The sequence below is a fragment of the Delphinus delphis genome, chromosome 2 (genome assembly GCF_949987515.2).
Source record: "Delphinus delphis chromosome 2, mDelDel1.2, whole genome shotgun sequence".
Lineage (NCBI taxonomy): Eukaryota > Metazoa > Chordata > Mammalia > Artiodactyla > Delphinidae > Delphinus > Delphinus delphis.
Window position 1 is genome coordinate 92,117,708 of NC_082684.1, and position 25,593 is coordinate 92,143,300.

At 40.0% G+C, this 25,593-nt stretch overlaps 1 protein-coding gene across 2 annotated transcripts in view; it reads right to left on the reverse strand.

Annotated features, from left to right (window-relative positions):
• The window catches only part of SHC4 (SHC adaptor protein 4), a 131,501-nt gene that overhangs the window by 6,426 nt on the left and 99,482 nt on the right, over positions 1 to 25,593 (reverse strand). Inside the window, exons 10-12 of one of the 2 annotated variants that reach the window (XM_060005192.1) lie at positions 18,812 to 18,991; positions 5,861 to 5,890; positions 4,738 to 4,991 (exon numbers count right to left, since the gene is read on the reverse strand). In XM_060005192.1, the coding sequence (XP_059861175.1) occupies positions 4,738 to 4,991; positions 5,861 to 5,890; positions 18,812 to 18,991 (464 nt within the window). The remainder of the gene's footprint in view (positions 1 to 4,737; positions 4,992 to 5,860; positions 5,891 to 18,811; positions 18,992 to 25,593) is intronic. The other variant, XM_060005193.1, reaches the window with a different exon arrangement.

Consider the following 25,593-nt stretch of genomic DNA (forward strand, 5'->3'; position numbering starts at 1 on the left):
TATTCTGTTGTTTTTGGATGGAATGACCTATAAATATCAATTAAGTCCATCTTGTTTAAAATATCATTTAAAACTTATGTTTCCTTATTTATATTCATTTTGTATGAACTGCCCATTGGTGAAAGTGGGGTGTTAAAGTCCCCTACTATGACTATGTTACTGTCAATTTCCCCTTTTATGGCTGTTAGCATTTGCCTTATGTATTGAGGTGCTCCTATGTTGGGTGCATAAGTATTTACAATTGTTGTATCTTCATCTTGGATTGATCCCTTGATCATTATGTAGTGTCCTTCTTTGTCTCTTGTAATAGTCTTTATTTTAAAGTCTATTTTGTTTGATAGGAGAAATGCTACTCCAGCTTTCTTATGATTTACATTTGCATGGAATATCTTTTTCTATCCCCTCACTTTCAATCTGTATGTGTCCCTAGGTCTGAAGTGGGTCTCTTGTAGACAGCAAATATTGTTTTTTTATCCATTCAGCCAGTCTATGTCTTTTGGTTGGAGCATTTAATCCATTTACATTTAAGGTAATTATCAATATGTATGTTCCTATTATCATTTTCTTCATTGTTTTGGGTTTGTTATTGTAGGTCTTTTCCTTCTCTTGTGTCTCCTGCCTAGAGAAGTTCCTTTAGCATCTGTTGTAAAGCTGGTTTGGTGGTGCTGAACTATCTTAGCTTTCACTTGTCTGTAAAGGTTTTAATTTCTCCATTGAATCTGAATGAGATCCTTGCTGGGTAGAGTAATCTTGGTTGTAGGTTTTTCCCTTTCATCACTTTAAATATGTCCTGCCACTCCCTTCTGGTTTGCAGAATGTCTGCTGAAAGATCAGCTGTTAACGTTATGGGGATTCCCTTGTACGTTATTTGTTGCTTTTCCCTTTCTTTCAATATTTTTTCTCTGTATTTAATTTTTGATAGTTTGATTAATATGTGTCTTGGCATGTTTCTCCTTGGATTTATCCTGTATGGGACCCTCTGTGCTTCCTGGACTTGATTGACTATTTCCTTTCCCATATTAGGGAAGTTTTTCAACTGTAATCTCTTCAAATATTTTCTTAGTCCCTTTCTTTTCTTTTCTTCTGGGACCCCTATAATTCGAATATTGGTGCAGTTAATGTTGTCCCAGAGGTCTCTGAGACTGTACTCAATTCGTTTCATTCTTTTTTCTTTATTCTGCTCTGTGGTAGTTGTTTGCATTATTTTATCTTCCAGGTCATTTATCCATTCATCTGCCTCAGTTATTCTGCTATTGATTCCTCCTAGAGAATCGTTAATTTCATTTATTGTGTTGTTCTTCATTGTTTGTTTGCTCTTTAGTTCTTCTAAGTCCTTATTTAACCATTCTTATAGTTTCTCAATTCTATTTCCAAGATTTTGGATCATCTTTACTTTTACTGTCATTACTCTGAATTCTTTTACAGGTAGACTGCCTATTTCCTCTTCATTTGTTAGGTCTGGTGGTTTTTACCCTGCTCCTTCATCTGTTGTGTGTTTCCCTGTCTTCTCATTTTGCTTAACTTACTGTGTTTGCAGTCTCCTTTTCACAGGCTGCAGGTTCATAGTTCCCATTTTTGGTGTCTGCCCCCAGTGGGTAAAGCTGGTTCAGTGGGTTGTGTAGGCTTCCTGGTGGACAAGACTGCTGCCTGTGTTCTGGTGGATGAGGCTGGATCTTGTCTTTCTGGTGGGCAGGACCACGTCCGGTGGTGTGTTTTGGGGTGCCTGAGAACGTAGTATGATTTTAGGCAGTCTCTCTGCTAATGGGTGGAGTTGTGCTCCTGTCTTGCTAGTTGTTTGGCATGTGGTGTCCAGCACCGGAGCTTGCTGGTCGTTCAGTGGAGCTGGGTCTTAGCTTTGAGACGGAGAGCTGTGGGAGAGCTCCACCAATTGATATTACGTGGGGCCAGGAGGTCTCTGGTGGACCAATGTCCTGAACTTGGCTCCCCCACCTCAGAGGCTCAGGCCTGATACCTGGCCAGAGCACCAAGACCCTGTCAGCCACAAGGCTCAGAAGAAAAGAGAGAAAAAAGAAAGAAAGAAAATAAATAAATAAATAAAAATTTTAAAATAAAAAATAAATTTTATTAAAATAAAAAAACTAAAAAGTAATTAAAAAAATAAAAATAAATTTAAAAAAAAGAAAGAAGAGAGCAACCAAACTAACAAACAAATCCACCAATGATAACAAGTGTTAAAAACTATAGTAAAAAAAAAAAAAATGGACAGACAGAACCCTAGGAAAAATGGTAAAAGCAAACCTATACGGACAAAATCACACAAAGAAGAATAAACATTCACACTCACAAAAAGAGAATAAGGAAAAAAAAAAAAATATATATATATATATATATATACACATATATCTATATTAAAAAAAAAGGAAGAGAGCCACCAAATCAATAAACAAATCTACCAATGATAATAAGCTCTAAATACTAAACTAAGATAAACATAAAACCAGAAACAAATTCGGTGCAGAAAGCAAACCCCAAGTCTACAGTTGCTCCCAAAGTCCACCACCTCAATTTTGGGATGGTTCGTTGTCTATTTAGGTATTCCACAGATGCAGGGTACATCAAGTTGATTGTGGAGATTTAATCTGCTGCTCCTGAGGCTGCTGGGAGAGATTTCCCTTTCTCTTCTTTGTTCACACAGCTCCTGGGTTCAGCTGTGGATTTCGCCTCGCATCTTCATGTAGGTCGCCCTCTGGTTTCTGCTCTTCACCCAGACAGGAGGCAGTTAAAGGAGTGGCTAATTAGGGGCCTCTGGCTCAGTCAGGCCAGGTGGAGGGAGGGGTACAGAATGTGGGGCTATCCTGTGGAGGCAGAGGCCAGCGTGACGTTGCAACAGCCTGAGGTGCACCACGTGTTCTCCCGGGGAAGTTGTCTGTGGATCATGGGACCCTGGTAGTGGTGGGCTGCAGAGGCTCCCAGTAGGGGAGGTGTGGAGAGTGACCTGTGCTTGCACACAGGCTTCTTGGTGGCTGCAGCAGCAGCCTTAGCATTTCATGGCCGTCTCTGGTGTCCATGCTGATAGCCGTGTCTCCTGCCTGTCTCCAGAGCTCGTTTAGGCGGTGCTCTGAATCCCCTCTCCTTGTGCACCCCGAAACAATGGTCTCTTGCCTCTTAGGCATTCCAGACTTTTTCGTGGACTCCCTCCTGGCTAGCTGTGGTGCACTAGCCCCCTTCAGGTTGTGTTCACTCAGCCAACCCCAGTCCTCTCTCTGGGATCTGACTTCCGAAGCCCGAGCCTCAGCTCCCAGCCCCCACCCACCCTGGCGGGTGAGCAGACAATCCTCTCAGGCTGGTGAGTGCTGGTCAGCACGGATCCTCTGTGCAGGAATCTCTCCGCTTTTCCCTCTACACCACTGTTGGTACGCTCTCCTCCATGGCTCCGAAGCTTCCCCCCCGATCCACCCCCCGTCTCCTCCAGTGAAGGGGCTTCCTAGTGTGTGGAAACTTTTCCTCCTTCACAGCTCCCTCCCAGAGGTACAGGTCCCGTCCCTATTCTTTTGTCTCTGATTTTTATTTTTTCTTTTGCCCTACCCAGGTACATGGGGAGTTTCTTGCTTTTGGGAAGTCTGAGGTCTTCTGCCAGCATTCAGGAGGTGTTCTGTAGGAGCTGTTCCACATGTAGATGTATTTCTGATGTATTTGTGGGAAGGAAGGTGATGTCCAAGTCTTACTCCTCTGCCATCTTTAAGGTCCCCCCCCCATTACCTTTTTAAAGCAACTGTCATTCCCAGTTAGGAAAATGGTAAACACTGTCACCCAATCCAAATTTGCAAGCAACCTTTTTGCCATGTTACTTTTTGATACATTCTATCATATATATTCCTACAAATATTTTGCCTCATAAAAGTATGACCACCTCTGCTCTCTTTTGGTTATTATTTGCATGCAATATCTTTTTCCATCCTTTCACTTTCAGCCTATGTGTGTCCTTAAATCTAAAGTAAGCCTCCTATAAATAGCATACATATAGTTGGATCCTGTCCATTTAGCTCTCCATCCAGTTATTCTGCATCTTTTGTTTGGGAAGTTTAATCCACTTACATTTATAGTAATTATTTATAGAGAAGAACTTACTATTACTATTTTGATAATTGTTTTTTGTCCAGGATCATTTCTGTCTACAGGTATCCTCCGCTCTAGCCATACCTCTTTTATTTAATACCATTCTACCGCTCTGTTTGCTCCTGTGATTCCTTCCTTATGCTCCAAATGTCTCCCTTTAAAACTTTTGCCCTCTTTCAAGGTTCCTCTTACATGTCAGACCCTGCAAGAAGCCTTTTCAGTTTGCCTCAATCGGAGCACCCCCTTCTATCCTGAGAAACACCATAATGCTTTGGTTGAACCATTCTTATGTTATTCATCCATAATTATTTAAGCATCGTCTTATGAAATTATAAGCACCCTGAGAGCACGGACTCTGTATGTGATACCGATCAATAGTTAAGTGTGAATCCCCATACTTCCATGTAGGAGGTATTCATTTAACTCACTGAACTGCACTGAGAAGGGCAGAAAGAGGCTGTCCTCTAAGTGATCCTCTAGGGTGGCTCCCACTCAAACCCCTCCACTAGCCTCTATTTACCACTTCCTGCTCTAGCTGGAGGGTTCAAGAAAAAGTAAACCCTTAACCTTAAACACTCTTCAGTATCAGGCTTTAGACCTATCACTCAGAGCAACCTGAATCACAAGATCCTGTGAAACTCTAATGGGGGTCAATAATACCTTGCCTTCGGGATCCACCAGGAGAAGATGTTTTGCCTGGCCTCCCTGTAGCCCACTCAGCACATACTGGCCAGGAGATGTTGCACTCTCTCGAACCAAAAAGTCCCCATCCTTTACCAAGAGGCTCTCTGCTGCTTTCCTGCTCAGCTTGCCGTGGTAGCAGTCTTCATTCCGCAGCTGCTGCTTAATGTGTGGCAAAGAATGTGAGCTGGCAGGCTGGGCCGTGGCACCTGGCTGAACAGTTTCTGGTGCCTCTGAAGTCAAAATACAAAGAGAGACACCACCAAGTTACCTCCTCATCCATCCTTTCATTCATTCATTCATTCACTCACCAGATATAATTTGAGGACCTACTGTGTGCCAGGCACTCTTTAAATAGTGCTATTTCTGGAACAAATGGGGTTTTTGTTTCTAGAATTTCCAACAGTCTCTAATTTAATGGTAGATCCAAACATTGCCTTTGGCTTCTGTTACCAGGAAAGCCTTGCCCAGGTGCAGTTTTCCTTTCAAATGAGAAATGGAACTGACCCATAAGAACTGCTTTCATAAGTGCAGAGAGAGTCTCTTTATGTCCCATGGGCTGTATGTTAAAGAGAAAGAGGTTTGTGCTGTACCTGGACTATAGATAACTTCTAAAACATTCTCAAATGCTTTGAAAATGCCTACAGTAACTTTGGGCTATGCCCACTTTTTAATATTGAGCTTTTTCTTTTAAACCAAATTACTAATGTGCTTCAGAGATGCTTCTGTCCGTCAACTTTAAAGCCGTGCTGAAGCTTACAGCATTCCTAGTAAATGACCACTTTGCTGTTTGTGTAATTCCCCTGCCTGGACAAAGCAGAATTGATCAAGTAGAAGAAGGTAATCATCAGGGAGGCATGGCCTGAGGCAAGTTCCCATGGCTCTACAGAATGTTATCCAGAGTTGAGAGCACTGGGGATGAGAAGGTACATCCAGGTAGCCCTTTATAGTATTATTGGTACTCACAGTAATAACAATTATTATGTAGCTCACATTTATTGAGTACGATAGGCACTGCTCAATGCTTTACATGTATTATCCTGTTTGGCTCTCAAAATTAAATGGGAAGGAAATGGATCTTTTAAAAGGTTAAATGACTTACCCAAAGTCACACTGCTAATACGTTGTAGATCTGCAATTTGAAATGAGATCTATCATCAGAGCCCAGGTTCTTAATCACCACACTCTAAAATTTGGCTTGGATGAGAAAATCTTTTAATTTTCAAAACTGGTCTAGCCACTCTACTTCTGTATAACCCACAAAGGTCCCTAAATAGACAGCAAAGCTATCAGGATGATATACAGCATCTCTAGAAGGAATAACACAAAATTCTCAGGTCTGAATCCAGATAAAAGTTGGATGTTTGCTTATTTATGTATTTTTTTTGGCTGTGCTGCACAGCATGCGTGATCTTAGTTCCCCAGTGAGGGACTGAACCTGTGCCCCCTGCAGTGGAAGCATGGAGTCCTAACCACTGGACCAGCAAGGAATTCCCAAAAGTTGTATGTTTAATATGGCAAATTTACTAGGAAAATAACCATAGAAATCAGACTTTGTCTTTTTAAATTCAAAGGATCTTTTGCATAGAAACCAGCTTTCTCTTTATAAATGCAAAGGAATGTTTCCATGTCCTTACACAGGGGTCTCACAAATGAGAAATCCTCTTGACTTTAAGTTTTATAACTTACACAAAACAAGTGCCCTGTAGACATAATCCAGTCTCCTATTAATATGTTATAGTTTGGGCACTATTTAAGAACTTCTCTCTGCATATCACAATTTCGATGCAGCATTCATGAATATAACTTTTTCAAAATATCTTCAGTCTGTATCTAGTGGCTAAACATATTCTCCTCTACAATCAGGTTCTACCTATGGTTACCAGAAAAAGCCTGAAGAAATGTGTCCAGATTTGATGAATAATATTTGTAGTTGGCCTTAGTGCTGCCTGCTTTCAGGCATAATAGAGAACTTCTGATGAGTAGTTGTGTGTGTGTTTGTGTACGTGAGAGAGAAAGTGTGTGAGTGTGAGGGAGATGCATGCATGTGTATGTAGGTGCACACATCTTAGTGCATGATGGTTTTTGGTTTATTCTGAGATTGTGGAGCACTCTTGGACAAGAACAAAACAAAAGAAAAACAGACATTATATCATCTTGAAAAGAGGCAATAGATCATGGGCCAGCCTGAGGATATGGACATTATTTTCCTAACATAGTTTCCCAAATTAGCACAATTTCAATCATCCAAACATTTGCTGAAAATATAACTTTTCTAAAAGCTGGGAGATTTTCAATCATCCAAACATTTGCTGAAAATATAATTTTTCTAAAAGCAGAATATCTAACATATTTTTTAAACTTTTGCTTTAAGTTTAAAAGTTATACATTTTTTAAAAAAAATCTGGTAAACACAGAAAAACAAAGAAAATTAATCACTTTTCATCCTATCACCAAATACAACCACTCTTTAACATTGTGGTGCATTGTCTAGTATGGACTCCTTTTCATACATAAAGTTGACTTTGAAAAATATAATCGTAATTTAAATACAGTTAATTATATATAATTTCCATATACTATTTAATGAATTATTAACTTGATATAATTATATTTTCTCAGAAGTACTGACAGTTAAGGAAGCAACAAGGAAGGTTGCTTAAATCACTCTGGATTGAACTGAGATCAAAAAAGAAAAAAGTGACAGGAATCATGGAAGAAAATAATCATGTCATCTTGGAGTTCCCATTAGCAACTAAAGACACAGTGTCACAACCAGAAATTCAGGAAAACAAGATATATATGAATATCCACACCCATATGTATCTGGTGAGTAAAACTTTTGAAATGGGGGAATACGGTTTAAGGAAGAGAAAAAAATCTAACATCTAAAATCTGGATTAAACAATTGCAAGTAATTCCAATGAGAAAGAAAGAACAAGACATCTAAAGAAACCAATGTGAACTGTGAAGACAGCATATTGATGCATTCAATTTTTTTTAAAGCACATGTAAATGGATTTTTTTGACAGTATTGATCATTATACTAGCAAAGGACAGGGAAAAATTAGATGTCCATCAATAAAGGATTGGTTATACAAATTATGATTCACTCATACAATAGAATACTATAAAACAATTGAAAATAAAAAAAAATATGCAACCAACATAGGAGCACCTAAATATATAAAGCAAATATTAACAGACCTGAAGGGAGAAATCAACAGCAATACAATTAGAGTATGGGACTTTAATACCCCACTTTCAAAAATAGATAGATCATTCACACAGAAAATCATAAGGAACACTGGACTTAAATTACACATTAGATCAGATTGACTTAACAGACATTTACAGAACATTCCAAGCAAAAGAATACACATTCTTCTCAAGCACACATGGGACACTCCCCAGGACAGATCACATGTTAGGCCACAAAACAAGTCTTAATAAATTTAAGGATATGGAAATCATATCAAGCATCTTTTCCAACCAAAGTGATATGAAACTAGAAATCAATTACAAGAAGAAAATTGGAAAATTCACAAATACATGGAGATTAAAAAACATGCCACTGAACAACCAACGGATCAAAGAAGAAATCAAAGGAGAAGTCAGAATATAACTTGAGGCAAGTAATTTAATTGAAAATTAAAATATTTTGAGACAAATGAAAACTATGTACCAAAACTTATGGGATGCAGCAAAGACAGTTCTAAGAGTCAAGTTTTTAGCAATTAACGCCTCCATCCATAAGAAAAATGAAAGATTGCAAATAAACAACCTAACTTTACACCTCAAGGAACTATAAAATGAAAAACAAACTAAGCCCAAATTTAATAGAAGGAAAGAAAAATACAAAGATCAGAACAGGAATAAATGAAATAGAGAGTAAAAATACAATAGAAAAGAAACTAAGCTGGTTTTTTAAACGATAAACAAAATAAGCGAACCTTTAGCTAGACTGACCAAGATCAAAGAGAGAGGACTCAAATAAATAAAATCAGAAAAGAAAAAGGAGACATTACAAATGATACCACACAAATACAAAGGATCATAAGAGACTACTCTGAACAATTTTATGCCAACAAATTGGATAACTTAGAAAAAACGGATAGATTTAGATCCCTAAAAACATACAACCCACTAAGACAATCATGAAGAAATAGAAAATCTGAACAGAAGAATTACTAGTAAGAAGATTGAACAACTAATCAAAAACCTACCAACAAAAAAAAAGGTCCACAACCAGATGGCTTCATTAGGGAATTCTACCAAACATTTAAAGAGTAATTAATATCAATTCTTCTCAATCCCATCCAAAAAATAGGAGGGAACATTTCCAAACACATTTTACAAGCCCAGTGTTACACTACTACCAAAACCAAACAAGGATACCACAAGAACAGAAAATTACAGGCCAGTATCACATGTGAACATAGATGCAAGAATCCTCAACAAAATATTAACAAACCAAATTCAACAATACATTAAAAGCATCAAGTGGCATTTATTCCAGGTATAAAAGATCAGGAACAAGACAAGGATGCCCATTCTCACCACTTTTATTCAACATAGTATTGGAAGTCCTAGCCAGAGCAATTAGGCAAGAAAAATAAATAAAAGACATCCATATCAGAAAGGAAGAAGTAAAACTGTCCTATTTGCAGGTGACATTATATATAGAAAACCTTAAAACTCCACCAAAAAAAGAGAAACTGTTAGAATAAACAAAGTCAGTAAAGTTGCAGGATACAAAATTAATACACAAAAATTACTTGCATTTCTATACACTAATAAACTATCAGAGAAATTAGGAAAACAATCCCATTTATGATAACTTCAAAAAGAAAAAGATACTTAAGAATAAACTTAACCAAGGAAGTGAAAGATCTATACACTGAAAACTATAAGACATTGATGAAAGAAACTGAAGAAGGTACAAACAAATGGAAAGAAATTTTGTGTTCATGGATTAGAATAATTAACATTTTTTAAATGTCCATACTACCCAAAGCAATCTATAGATTCAATACAATCCCTATCAAAATTTCAATGGGGGCTTCCCTGGTGGCGCAGTGGTTGAGAGTCCACCTGCCGATGCAGGGGACACGGGTTCGTGCCCCGGTCCGGGAAGATCCCACATGCCACGGAGTGGCTGGGCCCGTGAGCCATGGCCGCTGAGCCTGCGTGTCCGGAGCCTGTGCTTCACAACGGGAGAGGCCACAACAGTGAGAGGCCCGCATACCACAAAAAAAAAAAAATTTTTTTCAATGGCATTTTTCACAGAAAAAGAATAAACAATCCTAAAACTTGTATGGAACCACAAAAAAATCTCAACTAGCCAAAGCAATCCTGAGAAAGATGGATAAAGCTGAAGGCATGATGTGTCCTGATTTCAAACTATATTACAAAGCTATAGTAATCAAAGCAGTATGGTATTGGCATAAAAACAGACACATAGATCAACAGAACAAAACAGAGAACCAAGAAATAAATCCATACATATAGGGTCAATTAATTTACAACAAAGGAGCCAAGAACAGACAATGGGGACAGGATAGTCTCTTCAATAAATGGTGCTGGGAAAACTGGACAGCCACATGTAAAAGAATGAAACTGGATGCCTATCTTGCACCATACACAAAAATCAACTCAAAATGGACTAAAGACTTGAACATAAGACCTGAAATCCTAACACTCCTAGAAGAGAACAAGGGGTAAGCTCCTTGACATCAGTCTTGGCGATGTTTTTTTGGATTTGACACCAAAAGCAAAGGCAAAGAAAGCAAAAACAAGCAAGTTGGGACTACATCAAACCAAAAGTTTGCACAGCCAAGGAAACCATCAACAAAAGGAAAAGGCAACCTACAGAATGGGAAAAAATATTTGCAAATCATTTATCTGATAAGGGGTTAATATCCAAAATATATAAAGAACACATACAACTCAATAGCAAAAAAAAAAAAAATCCAATTAAAAAATGGGCAGAGGAACTGAATAGACATCTTTTCAAAGAAGACACACAAATGGCCAACAGGTATATGAAAAGATGCTCAATATCACTAGTCATCAAGAAAATGTAAATCAAACCACATGAAATATCACCTCACACCTGTTGGAATGGCTATCATCAAAAAGACAAGAGGTTAAGTGTTGGTGAGAAAAGAGAACGCTTGTGCACTATTGGTGAGAATGTAAATTGGTGCAGCCATATGGAAAACAGAATGAAGGTTCTTCAAACATTCTTTTAAAAAACTGCCATATGATCTAGCAATTCCACTTCTGGGTATATATCTGAAGGGAATGAAATCACTATCTCGAAAAGATATCCACACCCCCATGTGCACTGAAGCATCATTTCTGACAGCCAAGACATGGAAACAACCTAAGTATCTACTGGCAGATGAATAGATGATATAAATACACAGTGGAATATGATTAAGCCATAAAAAAGAAGGAAGTCCTGCCAACTGCAACAAGGATAGACCTTGAAGGAATTATGCTAAATAAAGTAAGTCAGACAGAGAAAGACACTGTATGATCTCACTTATATGTGGAATCCAAAAAAACAGAACTCATAGAAACAGAAAACAGATGGGTGATTGCCAGAGACAGAGAGTGAGGGATGGGGGAAATGCTAAAAAGGTGCAATCTTCTAGTTATAAGATAAATAAGTTCTGGGGATGTAATGTACAACATGGCAACTATAGTTAACAATTCTGCATTGCATATTTGAAAGTTGCTGAGGGTAGATCTTAAAAGTTCTCATCACAAAGAAAAAAAAACTAACTATGTGAGGTGATGGATGTTAACTAAACTTAGCGTGGTAATCGTTTTGCAATATATATGTATATATATCAAATCAGTATGTTGCATACCTTAAACCAATACAATGCTATATGTCAAATTTTATCTCAATAAAACTGGAAAAAAAGAAAACTACAAAATATTATGTGCTACTTTGGACAAATCTCTAAAATAGAGGAGTGAAAAAGAACAAGTACAGAAGGGGATACTCCATTTCGTTTTAAAGAAGAATGATTAGATAGATAGATTGATCATTAGATCTATCTGTAGACAGACAGAGGTACTTAAGTAGATAGCTAAATACTTAACCATGCATTAACATTTTGGAAGTAGTCAGAAGGAACTCCTAATATCTTAGGGAACTGTATATGGTGTTAAGCCTTGGGAAGGTACATATTTTAAAATAGCATTATTTATTATTTTGATTTCTTCTATGAGTATTTGTATTACTTTTTAATTAAAAACACTGTTTATAGAATTAAAAGTGTATACAAGAGTCAAGATAGCCACCTAACTAAAGGGAAAATCAGAAGAGGGATATACTTTTGTGAGAAAAGTGTCAGGGTTGGGGGATAATCCTCAGTTTTCTGTTGTGGGAAGAAAAGCCTACCCTTTTCTCCCCACGTGTTATAAGACTCCATCTCTGATTCTGGAGGACCATAAGCAGTCTCTTTATGCAAGTAGTTATATTTTATAAAATTGCCAGAACACTGATTTAGTGAAAACGGAACCACTGCCCCTAGGACAAATGCAGGGTTAGGTTCTACCAAGCTTCAGGTCACAATATTTTCATCAATCAATAAATCATTACATAAACTTGTTTTATGTGTGTTTGGGTTTAGACACCTTATTTAGTATATATTGTTGATTTAATAACACTAAACTCATGGCCAACAGCACTGTAACTCATGCCTGAACTCAGCTTATCTAAGACACATATTTTCTCTGTAAGGCACATCACAGCCTTCTTGCACTTAGGAACACTAGACAGCACTTCAGCACTACACTTGGGGGTCATTTTAAACAGCAAGGTCATCAAGAGGTAGCACAAAAATGTGGAAAATGCAGCACTAAGTAGACCACAAAAGTTCACTTGTTTACAGTATGAGCTGAAACAAGAAAGCAGAGTGTCGCCTTGTTTGACGTCAGCTGGGAATGTGCACATTGGGTGACACAAAATTTTTGTTGCTTTGCACATATCCACAAATGACCACAAACGTGCCACGAGTACTGATTCTGGGATTACAAACAAATCTTAGCAAGTAAGCAAATTCTCAAATATGGAACCCACAAATTATGAGAATCAACTGTATATTATTTATCAGTATGGATTACTGGGTGTGTGAAAACTATAAAATAGAAATTTATCGTGTTACTGAGGGGAAAAATACATTCACCTCTACAAAGTGTCTAAAAAGTTGGTAAAATAAGATGTTAACATAAAATGTTAAACCTAAGTGAAAGATCGAGGTGGTACTAAGAAAAAAAATTAATCTGTAATACAAAGGAAAAATTACATGTCTATTAAGATATATTAAAAAGCCACAGTAATTCATATATAGTAATTAATATACTGGTATACAACAAGCAAGTGGGCCAATATAAAAAGCAGAATAAAGGCCCAGAAACAGATTCACACATGTAGAAGGAATCTAGTAAAATGGAGAGTGGCACTAGAGAAAGAGAACATTATTTAGTCCATGTTGTTTGGAAAATTAGATCACTTTCATAGATAAAATTAAGTTAGACCCCCTACCTCATAGAAAATATAAAGTTCAAGTGAAATAAATATTTTATTTGGAAATAAAACTATAAAGGCAATAAAAGAAAATGTAGTACAAGCTAGATAAAGAGGAGGAGATTTAATCCAAAGAGAGTAGAAGGAAGACATAATAAAGATAAAAAATAGAAGTCAATGAAACAGAAAACAAAAAAAATAGAAAAAAATTAAAACAAAACCTGGGTCCTTTGGAAACAACAGTTAAATTAATAAATCTCAAAGATCAGTGATCAAGGAAAAAACAACACAGAAACTACAAATAAGAGGAAGAGAGAAAGCATTCTTCATGCAATAAAAGGACAGTGAAGGAATATTATGGGAAATTTCATGTAGAACTGACTCTAAATGGACAGAGTGAAATCCTACTAAGTTTTTAAGGAAGATACATTGCCAAAGAAATGACAATCCCTTCTTGTCTATGGCTTTTTGGCCTCTAAAGCAAACTCCAATCTCTCAAACCCACATCAACAGGAAATAAGCTGTACAAGTGGTGAAGCCCCAAGAAAGGCACTTTCTCCAACATCTACTTTAGATGGACACACGAAGGATAACAGCAGGAACAACCCAGATAACAATGGACGAGGAGATTCCTCCCATAACACTGAACCACAGGCCAAGCAAATCACTTTCTCCACTTCCGGCTCAGGGAGTCTTCACAATTACTGCCTGGCAGGATTTGGTAATCACTATGGACCAATGACCACTGTGTGTTTTGCCTGCTTCCCTTTTGTGAATGTGGGTTTTTATTGAGGCTATCTTATTCCTCTTCCACCACTAATTTTGGGTGTGGAAGAGGGCAGACAACTTGGCAAATAGTAAGGATTCCCATCCAATCTTGATTGAGAGGACTTCATATCACCCAGATGTCACAGACTTTAGGCTGGATGCTGTAACTGTTCGGGGTATTTGCAAGGTCTCCCTTTGGGAGAAGGCATATGTTCTAAGTGAAAAGAAGAGCTCATGCATATTTGAGTGGCAGAAAGGTATGCAGGGGCAGGGACAGTTAATTGTGTGCCAATATCTATTCTCCCTTTCATTACATTATGGAATTCCTAATTATTTTTAGCTGGGCACATGGCCACCCAGCTAGAGTAACGTGAAGCTAGGTATGGCCCCATGTCTAAGTTCTGCCAATGGCAGGTAAGAACAAATGATGTCTGCCACTTCTGGGTCATGTCCTTTCAAGAAACATGTGTGCACTCCACGTGCCTTTCTTACTTCCCACTGGCTGAATACAGATGGGATGGTGAGAGCTCAAGCTTTTAGACTAAAGAGAGAAGACCTTAGACCACATTGAAGCTCTTAGACCAGAGATGGAAGCCAAGTGTCACAATGGCAAAGCTGTCCCACCAGTCCTATACCACCCATCTTTGGGCTATTAGCTAAAATAAATAAACTTCAGTCCTTTTTACATTATGGGATTTAGGGGGGGTTCTTTGTTATGGAAGCTAAGACTGAAACTAATAATAAATCAATACAAAAATTAGTTTCAGTACTAATGGTTTCCTTCTGCCATGTTTGATCAGACTAAAGATTGTGTTAGAGCTTTTCCTATGTTCGCAGTGTGACAGGATGAAGTGAGGAGCCCTGAAGGCATACTTGAGATATATTAGGTTCATGTCTCTGGATTTGTTTTTGTTTTGTTTTACTGAACTAATTAGTAACTAATCTGGGTAAGGGAGGCTAAGTATGCTTAAAGAAGATAAAGAGGATTTTTGCAGGAGGAAGGAAAGAAACAGGAGGAAACATTAGGGGGGAAACGTTAAGAGGTGTATTTAAGACATTCTGCAGAACGTTATATATAAAGTTATCCCTACTCCATCTTACTAGATTTTCTTAAATCAACATTATTTATACTTTTGAAGCTGGAGTTAACTTTTTTTGGAGGGAGCAGTGATACACTGAAATTAACCTCAAAGGGGTAGCAAGAAGTCCAGGAGGGCTATGGTACATTAAATCCCAAATGGAAATAAAGAGTGAGAGAGAACCAGAGGCCTAAAGTATTAAACATATTGCCACCAAGGCAAGGAGAGGGAAAAACGATGAAAAAAGAAAGAGGCTAGAATCAATGAAAACGCATTTTGACATTATAGATTTAGACAGAACAAGCCTTATTTACTTTCAACTAATGACAGGAATGTTATTATGGATTAATTTTGCCTTTCATATTATTGAATTGTCTATGACAAGAGGCAAAGTTTCTTTGCTTGAGTTATAATGATTTTTAAAAATTTATTTATTTAATTTATTTATTTTTGGCTGCATTGGGTCTTCATTGCTGCACGTGGGCTTTCTCTAGTTGCGGCGACCGGGGGCCACTCTTCGTTGCGGTGCACAGCCTTCTCAGTGCGGTGGCTTCTCTTGCTGTGGAGCATGGGCTGTAGGAGTGCAGCTTCAGTAGTTGTGGCTCGCAGGCTCAACAGTTGTGGTAAATGAGCTTAGTTGCTCCGCAGCACGTGGGATCTTCCCAGACCAGGGCACAAACCCATGTGCCCTGCACTGGCAGGCAGATTCTCAACCACTGCGCCACCAGGGAAGTTCCATAACGATTTTTAACATTGAAGATTTGCTTATAAAGGAACTGGAGTTGTAAATCAAGGAATATCCCAGATTACATAATTTGGGCCACCCACTAAATTTATTTTCTAATAAAATATTGTTGCTTTGGGGCTTCCCTGGTGGCGCAGTGGTTGAGACTCTGCCTGCTAATGCAGGGGACACAGGTTCGAGCCCTGGTCTGGGAGGATCCCACATGCCACGGAGTGACTAGGCCCGTGAGCCACAACTACTGAGCCTGCGCGTCTGGAACCTGTGCTCACAACAAGAGAGGCCGTGACGGTGAGAGGCCCGCGCACCGTGATGAAGAGTGGACCCCGCTTGCCCCAACTAGAGAAAGCCCTCGCACAGAAACGAAGACCCAACACAGCAAAAATAAATAAAAAATAAATAAACTCCTACACCCAACATCTTAAAAAAAAAAAATTGTTGCTTTGAAAAGTCCATGAAATGGAAGCTATTGAGTGTATGCTCTTATAAAGTTATTTCCAAAACCTGAGGTCCAAAGCAGGCGGGGTGGAAGGGACTAAACTGGGAGACTGGGACTGACATATACACACTACTATATATAAAATAGATAACTAATAAGGACCTACTGTACAGCACAGGGAACTCTACTCAATTCTCTGCAATGGCCTATATGGTAAAAGAATCTAAAAAGAGTGGATATATGTATATGTATAACTTATTCATTTTGCTGTACACCTGAAACCAACACAACACTGTAAATCAACTATACCTCAATAAAAATAAAACTATATTTGAATAAATACAATTTTTTTTTTTTTTTGCTGTACACGGGCCTCTCACTGTTGTGGCCTCTCCCGTTGCAGAGCACAGGCTCTGGACACGCAGGCTCAGCGGCCATGGCTCACGGGCCCAGCTGCTCCATGGCATGTGCGATCTTCCCGGATCAGGGCACGAACCCGTGTCCCCTGCATTGGCAGGTGGACTCTCAACCACTGCACCACCAGGGAAGCCCGAATAAATACAATTATTTATCCTAAAAAACAAACAAACAAAAAAAACCCCTGGGGTCCAGAAACTTTTTTTCAAAACACTGTCCCTCTAACATATATTACCTTATCCACACAGGCTACTCTACATTAAACAGTTAAATTCACTGCAGAAATCTGAATTCATTGCATATCCCATCATCCATGGCACAAGATGCTCTCTGTGGTGGACATGGAGATGCACTACCCAGATCCCACTTCAAGGAAGGACCAAGCACCCCAGGTGCTTTACTGGGGCTGGTCTCCAGCTGACCACACCTTCAGGGTCTGCCTCAGCTGCAGAGAGCTGCTTGCCCAATGGCTTGCCCTCCTTCATGGCCCACATCCAAAGACTGAGATAAGTGGGGCTAAAAGGCCCTGCCCTTGGGCCCAATGTGGGGCAACTCTGACGGGCCCCCACATGCTCTCTGTAGGGTTGGCTGAGGCTTTGTCAGGCCTGCATGGTTGCTCCACCTCTCCCTCTGCCCAAGCCTGCTTTCTTCCCCTCCCTTCCTGGTACTGATCCCAATAAAGACCCTGCATGCCCAGCTCCAACTCCAAGTCTGCTTCTGGAGAACCCAACTGGGTTGTTTGGTCGCCAAGAGTGATCTTGGAAAGCTTGCAAGAAGATGGCCTACTTGCCACCTGGCTGGTAATGAAAACCTTTGCCTCAGTCTAGAGAGTTAAGGTGGTCAATTGAAGCTCAGCCTCAGCAAAATCTCCTTCCAAACTTTACTGTCACTGCAGCCACACTAGCTGGAAAGTCACCCTAGGCAGTCTACAGTGACCTCCTGGGCTAGTGAAAGGACTTTCTCAGCGACTGATTCTCTATCTTTGGAGTGAGCCAAATTTGACACCAATCTCTGAACCCAACAAGCTTCAGTACTTTATGAAAAGCATTTTTTAATTTATTTTTTAGTTGATTGTAGGCTTTTGGCTTGTTTTACTTTTATTTATTTATGTTCCTGTTTATGGACTTACCCCTGGAAGCAATCTGGCAGGAAAATGATGTTTGTCTTACTGTATTTTACTCACAGTACCTAGTTGAAGAAAGAAGTCACCTTATTTTAGTGCTATATAGATGACTTACTAAGGGGTTTTGAAATGAATAAAATTAACACCATCACTAAACAGAGTTGGAACAGTGGCCATTGTTCCCCATGCAAACAAACAAATTCAAAATTATCTCCTGGCTTTGACAGCCCTTCCTTCAGCAAAAGCACACAGCAGAAAGCAAAAGTTGGAGTTAATTTAAAGTGTTTGAAAAGATTATTCAAAATCAAAGTTCCAAAACCTTGAAATCCGTAACATCGCCACAAAGTTCTAACTTTTACTAACTGTGGTGAGGGATTGAGGTAAGAAAGAATACTTTTAACCCTCTGAAAAATGAGGCCAAGGAAATAGCATTCTTTAAAATGAGAGACAGTATAGAGAGTTGAACAGTGGCCCCCAAAAGACATGCTCAAGTCCTGATCCCTGGTACCTGCATATGTGACGTAATTTGGAAAAAGGGTCTTTGCACATGTAATTAAGTTAAGGATCACGAGATGAGATCTTCCTGGATTTTGGGCCTACCTATAAGAGAAAGCTGTTGTCCTATAAGAGAAAGAAGAGGGAGATTTGAGACACAGGGGTAAGGCCATGTGAAGACGAGGGCAGAGATTGGAGTGACATGTCTACAAGCTAAGGAACACCAAGAATTGCTGGCAGCCACCAGAAGCTAGGAGAGCAACATGAAACCAGTACTCCTCCAGAGCCTCCAAAAGGAGTCAACCCTGCTGCCCTCTTGATTTAGGACTTCTGGCCTCCATAACTGTGAGAGAATGCATTTCTCTTGTTTTAAGACACCCAGTTTGTGGTAACTTGTTACAGCAGCACAGGAAACTGATACAGGCAATGAGAAGCCACTTACTTTCACGGTACCATGGGGTCCCCAGTGGGTGAGCTGGACTTTGATTTCCGGCAGAGCCCAGCGTGCTTTGAAGAGTCTGCGTATTGATGTAGCAGGGGTCGTCGAAGAGATCCACTCGGCACGCGGGCTTCATCAATGACGTGTCTCTTCGGGACTGTACCCCTCTCTCGTGTGCATTACCTGTAGTGAGTAAAGATCAATGTACGGTGTTTTTGCTTTGGAAACAAGAAATAAAATCACGTTTGAGTCCAGAATTGACAGGAAGGGAAAAGCCATGCCCATCCCATGCAAGGATTGAATACTGACTTTGAGATTTGACCTGTTAAAACAAAATATGCACCAGTCTTTGAGGGAAAGCACCCTCTTTTGGCCTCCCTGCCCCTCCCTGCCCGTCCCTCAGCTGACCCTTTGCTTCAACAGCAGACAGCAGACAAACCAGGAAGATGTGAAAGAGGAACAGCAAGCGGAGGAAGGACGCTGACCGGCCAGCAAAGAGCACAAACCCGTACACGACACCGCTCAGAGCTGCAACCCAGGAACCAAGAAAACCACACGTGCCATGTGGAACTTGAATATCTACTAGTTACTGAAACCGCTTTTCAAAAAACTCGTTACTTAATTTTAAATTATTAAGAGTGGGAAGTCTGTCTTCCCTTTATTGCCAAAGTTTCGTTTCACCAAGCACAGCCCTGCACCAGCTGCTGATGTTCATTCTGTCATCTAATGGAAAGAACTCACCCCTCAGGTTACGTCCTCTGTCCCCTTACTCTGCCTTCTCCTCTCCATTCTATTCCATACATGTGGCCAAAATGATCTTTTTACAACTGAAAATCTGATCCTACTTCTCAGAGGTTTAAAAACATTCACTGCTTCCCACTGCTCTTGGGATACAACTCAAACTCTTCAACAAGCCCCAGGCCCTGCTCCCAGGCACCCAGCTTCCACTGCAACCCTATCCTCCCCAGTCTCTGCCCCTGCTCACATCGGCCTTCTTGCACTAGAATCCCCACTGTAAGGCCATCTTTTCTGATTGACATGCCCCCTTCCCTCCCCTTCTCCAGCACCCTCATCCTTCAGTGAGGTCAGTTTAAACATCTTTCTCAAGAGAGCCTTCCCTGACTTTCTCAGACTAGACTATGTCTCTCTGCTTCCCTCTGAAGCCCATACCACAAGAGTACTTAATTCTATTATGTTATGATGTTTCTTAATATCTGTATTGCATCTAGACTGCATGTTCTACGAAGACACAGATCCTGTCTTGCTGACAGCTGCAGCCCCTGCCTCTAGCATATGCCTGGAACACATTATCACATCAACAAATAGTTACTGCCTGAATGGATTACAGACCCATATTTCACTACCTGATGGCATGAAGTACTTTGTACCATTCAACTGGTCCTGTCCTGAGAATGCCAGGACAGAATGTTTTTGTCTTTCTGTTTACACAAGTACCTTTATAGTTTTGGCCATACATATACAAGATCCCCGTGAGGCTGCACCTGAAGCAGTGACATTGTTATTTCATTGTCTTACCGGAAAACATCACTCTTTCCAGTCAACTAAACCCCTTCAAAGGACCAACTTCCCACTGGATTTCACATCATGGTGAAGAGTGTTGTGATTCTTATAACACAAGTATGGAAACCTAAGAATACACCAGATAGGGGGCGCCCAGTCAAGACTACGGTCCTACCATCTGCTCCTCCTTTGCTCCTCTCTGTTCGATCCTGCCTGTCACCCTGTCCCATGTCATAATCTGTACATGGAATATTCTGAGGGAAGAGTGGGATTTGACAGAGGAAGGGGCAATAGGGCCCCTCGTTTCCTTGTTGCTTTTGGCAACATACGACAGTTTCCATTTACTTGGTTAAGTGGATTTATGAAATATGTTATCCAGTTTAAACTAAACTTACTTTCACAAATGGACAAGTGGCTAAAGGATCACTGCAAAAAACTCAAGGATTGAAGATCATTCTTTTACTGAGTACAAGCTCCTCCTTAGCTACACTCTGAGCTTACGAACAAGCCTAATGTAATTAGATCAGAATGTCGGCCTCCTAACAGTTAAAATTATCAAGATTGAAATGTGGATTTATGTCTGTTTTCTTTATCAATAATGCCCTAAATGTATACCAGACCTTGAGATATTACCTAATGATAGTATTCAGCCACTATAACTAGCAAGACAATTTTTAAAAATGTCTATCATTAACTTTAACTGAAATTTTCTATTTCTGTGTGTGTTTTATAATACATGCACAATATATTAGCACAGTGTAGAGAACTGATGCATGATTGAATTAATATTTATTTAGGAGTGCCTGCTCATAAAAAGTTACTGAGGTCTTCCCTGGTGGCGCAGTGGTTGAGAGTCTGCCTGCCGATGCAGGGGACACGGGTTCGTGCCCCGGTCCGGGAAGATCCCACATGCCGCAGAGCGGCTGCGCCCGTGAGCCATGGCCGCTGAGCCTGCGCATCTGGAGCCTGTGCTCCGCAACGGGAGAGGCCACAACAGTGAGAGGCCCGCGTACCGCAAAAAAAAAAAAAAAAAAAATTACTGAAAGTGGAATATGATGAACAGTATTTGTAAGAAGTCTGCTTCTAAATTAACATGGACCTGGGTTCCACAGATCCCTGTGGTATCTCTTACTATTTGTGTGGCCAGGGGCAAGTTACTTAACCTCTCTGTCAGTTTTCATACCTGTAAAATGGGGATGCCGAGCTTAAAATACATTGTGAGGATTAAGTGAAAGAATGTGGGTAAGCCCCTCACTGAGCATAGTGTCTGCCTTGCAGCAGGCGTTCTTCTCACTGTTCAGTTGTGTGTCTGTTGGGCCTCTGCACATGACACTTATCTCTTGCTGTAATATCCTTCCCATCCATTTCTTGACCTAACTCCTATTTGTCCTTTAAGATTCTGCTCTGAATCCCCCTCCTTCAGGAAGCTTTCCACGGAGTCCTCCCTCCTCCCCCGCCCCCCACCCCAGGCTGGGTAAGGTGCCACTCCATAACAAACTGTAGGCCTCTGTTTACTTCCCTGTCTTCCCCTTGAGACCGAAAATTCCTTGAGTCCTGAGGAGAGACTAGAACCCATTTTTCTGAGTATCTTCTTCATCTTCAATGCCTGGTATGAAGCAGATGCTCAAAAGAAAAATGTCAGCTGAATGAACAGATGACTGAATGTCTACCAGTTTTCCTTTCTTAGCAAATGTGACCCCACCACGCTCTCAAGACCCGAAGTCAACCCTTAGCGCAGGGCGCTGACTCATCTGCCCCTCACAGAGCACTGGCATGAGCTGACTACATCAAGTTCACCATCCCACAGGGTTACACAAAAGCATCAATGTCTATACAGTCTCTCTTAAAAACTACCATTCCTTTTTCTCAAATGCACCATTATATCTAAGTCAGCAAAGTTGTCTTAAATTTAAAAAAACAAACAAACAAACTCACCCCATGCTGAAATTTAAAATCTTTCTAGGATAAAGTGTGTGGTTATTCAGAGCTTAACTACACATGCCAGCCATCATGCATTCCAAAAGTTCTTTGTGCAAAGTGTTGCTCTGAGAAACTATCCAACCTGCCTAAGAGAAGATTTGTGGCAGAAAATAAATACATACACAGTGTATACACTGGAGGTACCAAAGTTTTTAAGTGCTAGCCCTTAGGGTCTGTGGGAATTTAACATCTTTTTGATTAAAAATATCAACATTTTCATTTTGACTTGAAGGTTGGGGAAACAGTATGCTATTTTGCTAATTATTTTTTTCCACAAGGGAATTTATTATTAAGGACAGAGATCTTTTACACATCTGGCAATAAATATAATTAACTCCTTCAACAGGAAGCCTACTGCAGTACTTATTATACACCAGAATTCAAATTTTAAGTCAATATTTGAATAAATAAATGTCTGAGTTAAAAAGCCAAAACTTGTTGAAAATGTTTGTATAGGTGTCTCTCAAATGCTTATGTGTGAATCTCTGGCAAAAGCCATAAAAACTGTCTATTTGCTATTTTGGCAACTGCTATTAATTTGGTGACTGGTCATAAATTTCTGATCTTATTTATTTATTTATTTATTTGGCTTCATCGGGTCTTAGTTGTGGCATGCAGGACCTTTGTTGCAGCATGCAGGATCTTGTGGCACGTGGGCTTCTCTAGTTGCAGCATGTGGGCTTCTCTAGTTGCGGCACGCAGGCTTTTCTCTAGTTGTGGTGTGCGGGCTCAGTAGTTGTGGCACATGGGCTCAGTAGTTGCAGCACGCAGGCTTAGTTGCCCCATGGCATGTGGGATCTTAGTTCCCCAACCAGGGATCAAGCCCATCTCCCCTGCATTGGGAGGTGGATTCTTAACCACTGGGCCACCAGGGAAGCCCTCAGATCACTTTTAAACACATACCCAAGTAGTCATAGGCAGGCCCCAAGACAGGAACCCCTGACTTCTGGGTGTCTGTGGATTAAAAGACACTGAGTTAGGAAAGTCTTTCCTGCCACAGCAGGAGGGACTTATACTTGTCACAGCCCCTGGAGCAGGGGTTGAGTCCTTCGATCCCTCTATGTGCTGAGTGGCTGAGGTCTGGGGAAATGGCTTCCTAGCACTCTGGTTCCCACTGGAAGTTAGAACCTGCTTTTCTAAGAAAACAATGCTGTAGCTCAGTGATTTTCAGGGGAAGAGGATATCCAGCTGGAGGGTTTTTTCCAAACTATAAACACCATCTCTCACCTCCCCGAGATTCTGAAAGGTTCCCAGCCATGAATTGTTACCTTATTGCCACCAAAAAGGAAGACAGTGTGCTGAAGCTCAGTATTGGTCCCAGACTCTTCCACAATTAGAGTATAACTAAAGAACAGATGCTTACAATAGAATATCCTATTGTTGTATTTGTCATTACAACATATACACTTAAGCTCCAGTATAGGAAACCAAATAGTAGAATATGGTCACTTGTCTAGGAGATAGCCAACGTGGCTAAAATTAATTCTACGGAAAAATAGATTCTAGGCTCCAAATAAGTGTTTATTACAAAAGTCTGTTCTTGAGTTTGGATCTGATAGTGGCTTAGGGCATGTGTAAAGCATGAAAGAATAAGGGGTCATGTTGTTCATTAGTTTAAAGGAGAAATAAAACCAAGATAAACAGAAAGAACAAATTGGATTCTATGACAAGGTTATACTTACAAAAAGAAAAATCTTGAATAAAGTTGAAATAGTGTTGCTTTGAGGGGAAGGACACTTTAAAAATGTAAAATAAAAATCAAGGTGAAAGCTTCTGAGGAAAAAAAAAGAAAGGAGACCTTGCCCCTTTTCTCTGATGGTAGTGTCGTGATTTCGAACATTCAACATCATTCTAGAAATGTCGAGGATTCCTGTTCAGTGAGTTCCCTTCAGAAGCTAGGTGGCTGAGGCCGGCGGGGCGTGCCATGACGACTGCTTAATGGGGAGGAGGGATGAGCTGTGGGAAAAGAGGTATTGGGGCAGGGCGAAACATTTTGGAGTTCCACAGGACTCTCTCCTAGATCCAAAACTCTCTCTTCCCCTCCATGTACCCTCTCAATGCAGTGATCTGGGAACTGGTCCTGGCACACTTAGGAATACCAGTACTCATTTATACTCTTTCTCTCCCTTCCCCTCCCACTTCCCTCTCTGTGCCTGGATAATTCCCACTCATCCTTCAGGTCTTAGTTTGGTTGTTACTTCTTTCGGGAGACCCTCTCTAGCCTCCCAGATTAAGTTAGGTTTCCCTGTTATTTGTTCCCATAACATCCTGGGCTTTGAAACGCTCATCACATTTGTAAGCACTGGTTTAAGGTATGCCCTCTGGCTAAACTGCAAAAGACATGAATGCCAATTGTGTCTCCATCCCTAGCACCCAGCTCAGGGCCCCACCCCACAGGACGACCTGATGATCACTGAGTCATTGTTGGATAAATGAAGAACATAGAATGAGAAAAAACAGGATGTGGAGACAGTTCAAAGTGAGCTTCAGCACAGGCAGAAAATGGATACAAGACTACAAAGCACATGTGGGATGTTCCTGACTATTAAATCCTAGGTTAGAAATCTCTAGGGTAAAGGAAAAGAGGAACGAAGGAAGGAACTGCAGCTCCTAGAGGACACAGTTTTAAAAAGACATTTACACTTGACACTAATTTGTTTTAGTCATATTATTAAGAATTCATTTGGAATTTTAAATACCTTTAAAGAGTGGCATCGAATTTTAATTTCCTTCAAAAAGAACCATGTTTTTAAAGAATTTAAAATACTGCCTCTGCTCACTACTCTGATTATCTTTGCAGGGTGGAGGAAAGTGGTAATCACAGCCGTACCAAGACCCTCATGTACCCCCACTGTATAAGAAAAAATAAAATTCATGGGTTACACTGGCAAAATTCCATAAGAAATATGAAGATATCCTTGGAAGTGAGAAACTACCTTCTAGTTGGCAAGCGTCTGCTAATTTAATTTGAGTTCCGAAGTGTGGTTCTCCAACTCTATCCTCCACTGCACTATTTACAATGTCCAGTTATCTCCCCCTCTAAAGCTGCAAAACTGTCCTTCCCAAAGAAATACTTTCAACAATTTATAAGAATAAAACGACTAACTAGCAGTAGAATTCTTTTATGAAAATATATTTCCAACTTGATAGTCTATGCCCTACATTTGTGTTGTGGAAAAGTTGTGCCTGATGTCAATTATCACATGCAGTAATAAGATATTTAATACCCCGGCAAGTATGGGGTGTATGAACCTCTAATTGGGACTCTCACATTTCAGATTTCT